Below are 2217 nucleotides of genomic sequence, written 5' to 3'. Positions count from 1 at the left end.
CGTCGGGGGCCCAGCCGGTACCTGCTGCTGCCTCCCTGGGCCCCATTATCCACTTGGATTCCTCCTGCTGGTTCCCCCCTGCTTTGCTTGGGGCTGAGCTGCGGGGACCCGGTGGGAACAGTCCTGCTTCAACATTTCATCTTGGGGACTTTGTGAGTTGTGTCCCCAACAGGTCGGTCCCTTCTGGCTGTGCCACGTGCCGGGAAAGCGCCAGCAGGTCCTACGGGACTAGACACAAGTTGGAGGCAAGAGCCGCAGGTGGAGCAGGGATGACTGGAGTCCCATCTTGCTTTTTGCTTGCAGTCACCTTGCTGTTCTCCCCTCCGGTTCTGGTAAACGGGGCTAACGAAGAAGAGGAGCAAATTGATGTCCCGGCAGCCAATTAGGATATTTCAGACGGGGTTTTTTTGCTGCATGCTTTGGAGGCAGGTCGGTGGCGGTTGCAGGTCCTGTTGTGGTGCCTTAACCTCCGGTTGTCGCTTTACTCCCCTCTCTGGCAGAGTCTCTCGGTGAAGTCCTGCAAGGTGTTCCGCATTTTCCGGCAGTGGGAGAGCATGAATTCCTCCTGAACGGGCCGCTGCCTCTGGGAACTGCTGCCTGGCTGGCGGCACAGGGCATCGCGTCGGTCCAGCAGAGATCTACTTCGCAGTCGCTCCCGTGACAGCTCCGTGCCCTGGGGAGGGGGATGCTGAGGAGGCTCCGTGCCAAACACAGCCCCCAGCGGCTGCTGGGACCCCCTCCTCCCTGACTGCCTTCCTTGAAGCACCCTGCCTTCACAAATGGCTGCTGTAGCCCTTTGCCCCGAGGGCTTCGACAGCCCCGTCTGGAGCCAGGACGTGCTGCGGGCGTGCGGGGTGAACAAGGAGACGTGGTCACCTCACGAGGGTGACCATCTTGTCCAGCTGTGACCTGCCATCAGCGGCGCAGGGAAGTGGTGCCAGGTGGGAATAAACATTTCAGTTTTGGTTTTTTTTTTTTTTCTTAACTGCTGGTGCGGTGCTTCTTCCTGGGGCGGTGTGAGCTCTGGACCTAGCACGTGGCTCCCGTATCCCTCGGGATGCTTGTCTTTGTGGGATCAGTGTCCGGCTGCCTCCCTCTCCTGTTTCCCACTCCTTGTTTCACTGTCTCCCGTGCCTGATGTGGGCTCTTTGCCACGGCCTCAGCCCCTGTACACGCAGAGGTGCCCCCAGCCTCGTACCCCAATGCCTGCCGGCGTCTGTCCCAGCAATCAGCTGCCCGAAGCAGATTTAGTTCAGGGCTGATAGCCTTCCCGGGGTGATAAATCACCCGGGCCAGAGTACAGGGGAGGCTGGGACGCAGCCAAAACCCTGGAAGAGGTGGGTTAGGGCTTCCCATGGCTCAGGGCCACACGGCTGTGCGCTGGGGGAGGGATTGGTCTCTGTGGAAGGGGGAGAAGAAGCCAAGAAAGGAGACCCTGATCTGTCATCTCCATCCTCAAGGATCTTGGGGAAGGGGCTTTAGGGAGGGCTCAGACTACACAGACAACCCAGACACAGTTGGACCTCCTCACCCCAGCTCTGCCGCAGCCGCACAGAGGTGGGTAAAGGCACAGGGACACGTCATTCCCTTTTTTTTTTTTTTTTTTTTTTTGAGCAGAGGAACCCCCTTTGGAGGAGGAGCCCCTGCCTCGGTTTCCCTAGCCCCAGCTCTGGGGTTTCTTCAGCATCTCATCTTGCCCCATCTGCCCCACCCCCTTTCGGGCATTTTCTGGCCCCCCCCTGCCTCGGAAAGCAGCGGCTGCCTTGGTCAGGGCTGATCCCCGTTCTCCCTGCACCCCAAAACTTGTGGGTGCACCTGCCTACCCCAGGGCTGCTTCTGGGAGACACCCTTTACCTGCCGGCTTCTTGGGTGGGTGCTGGCCAGAAGCCCCCTGGGGAGCAGCAGGGCTTGAGTTTGGGTGAGTCATCTTCCTTTTCTAAGAGGATCCTAATTGTGTGGCCCTAACGAGGAGCTGCTTCACCCCATGGCCATGCTGGGCTGGGAGTCGGGGTGGAGATGGGGGTGTCACCCCCCACATGCACCCTGGGGGCTGAGGGTGGGCTGGGCTCTACAGTGGGGCACGGAGGATCCCCTTCCCCAGCTGCCTGGACCCACAGATCTCCTTGTCCCCAACAGCCCCCCCCATGGTTTCCCCTGGCTCCCCTCATCCCCCACAGCTCTCCCCACTCCTTATAGCTCCCCACAGCTTGCTGTGGG

At 60.3% G+C, this 2217-nt stretch overlaps 1 protein-coding gene across 1 annotated transcript in view; it reads left to right on the top strand.

Moving 5' to 3' along the window:
* The window catches only part of ZC3HC1 (zinc finger, C3HC-type containing 1), a 13974-nt gene extending 13010 nt beyond the window's left edge, over positions 1–964 (top strand). Inside the window, exon 11 of the mRNA XM_009331013.1 lies at positions 501–964. Coding sequence (XP_009329288.1) covers positions 501–569 — 69 coding nt within the window. The 3' untranslated portion in view covers positions 570–964. The remainder of the gene's footprint in view (positions 1–500) is intronic.
* Positions 965–2217: the final 1253 nt, after the last annotated feature.

The sequence above is a fragment of the Pygoscelis adeliae genome, unplaced genomic scaffold (assembly GCF_000699105.1).
Source record: "Pygoscelis adeliae isolate BGI_AS28 unplaced genomic scaffold, ASM69910v1 Scaffold129, whole genome shotgun sequence".
Lineage (NCBI taxonomy): Eukaryota > Metazoa > Chordata > Aves > Sphenisciformes > Spheniscidae > Pygoscelis > Pygoscelis adeliae.
This window is presented reverse-complemented; position numbering and strand designations above follow the sequence as displayed.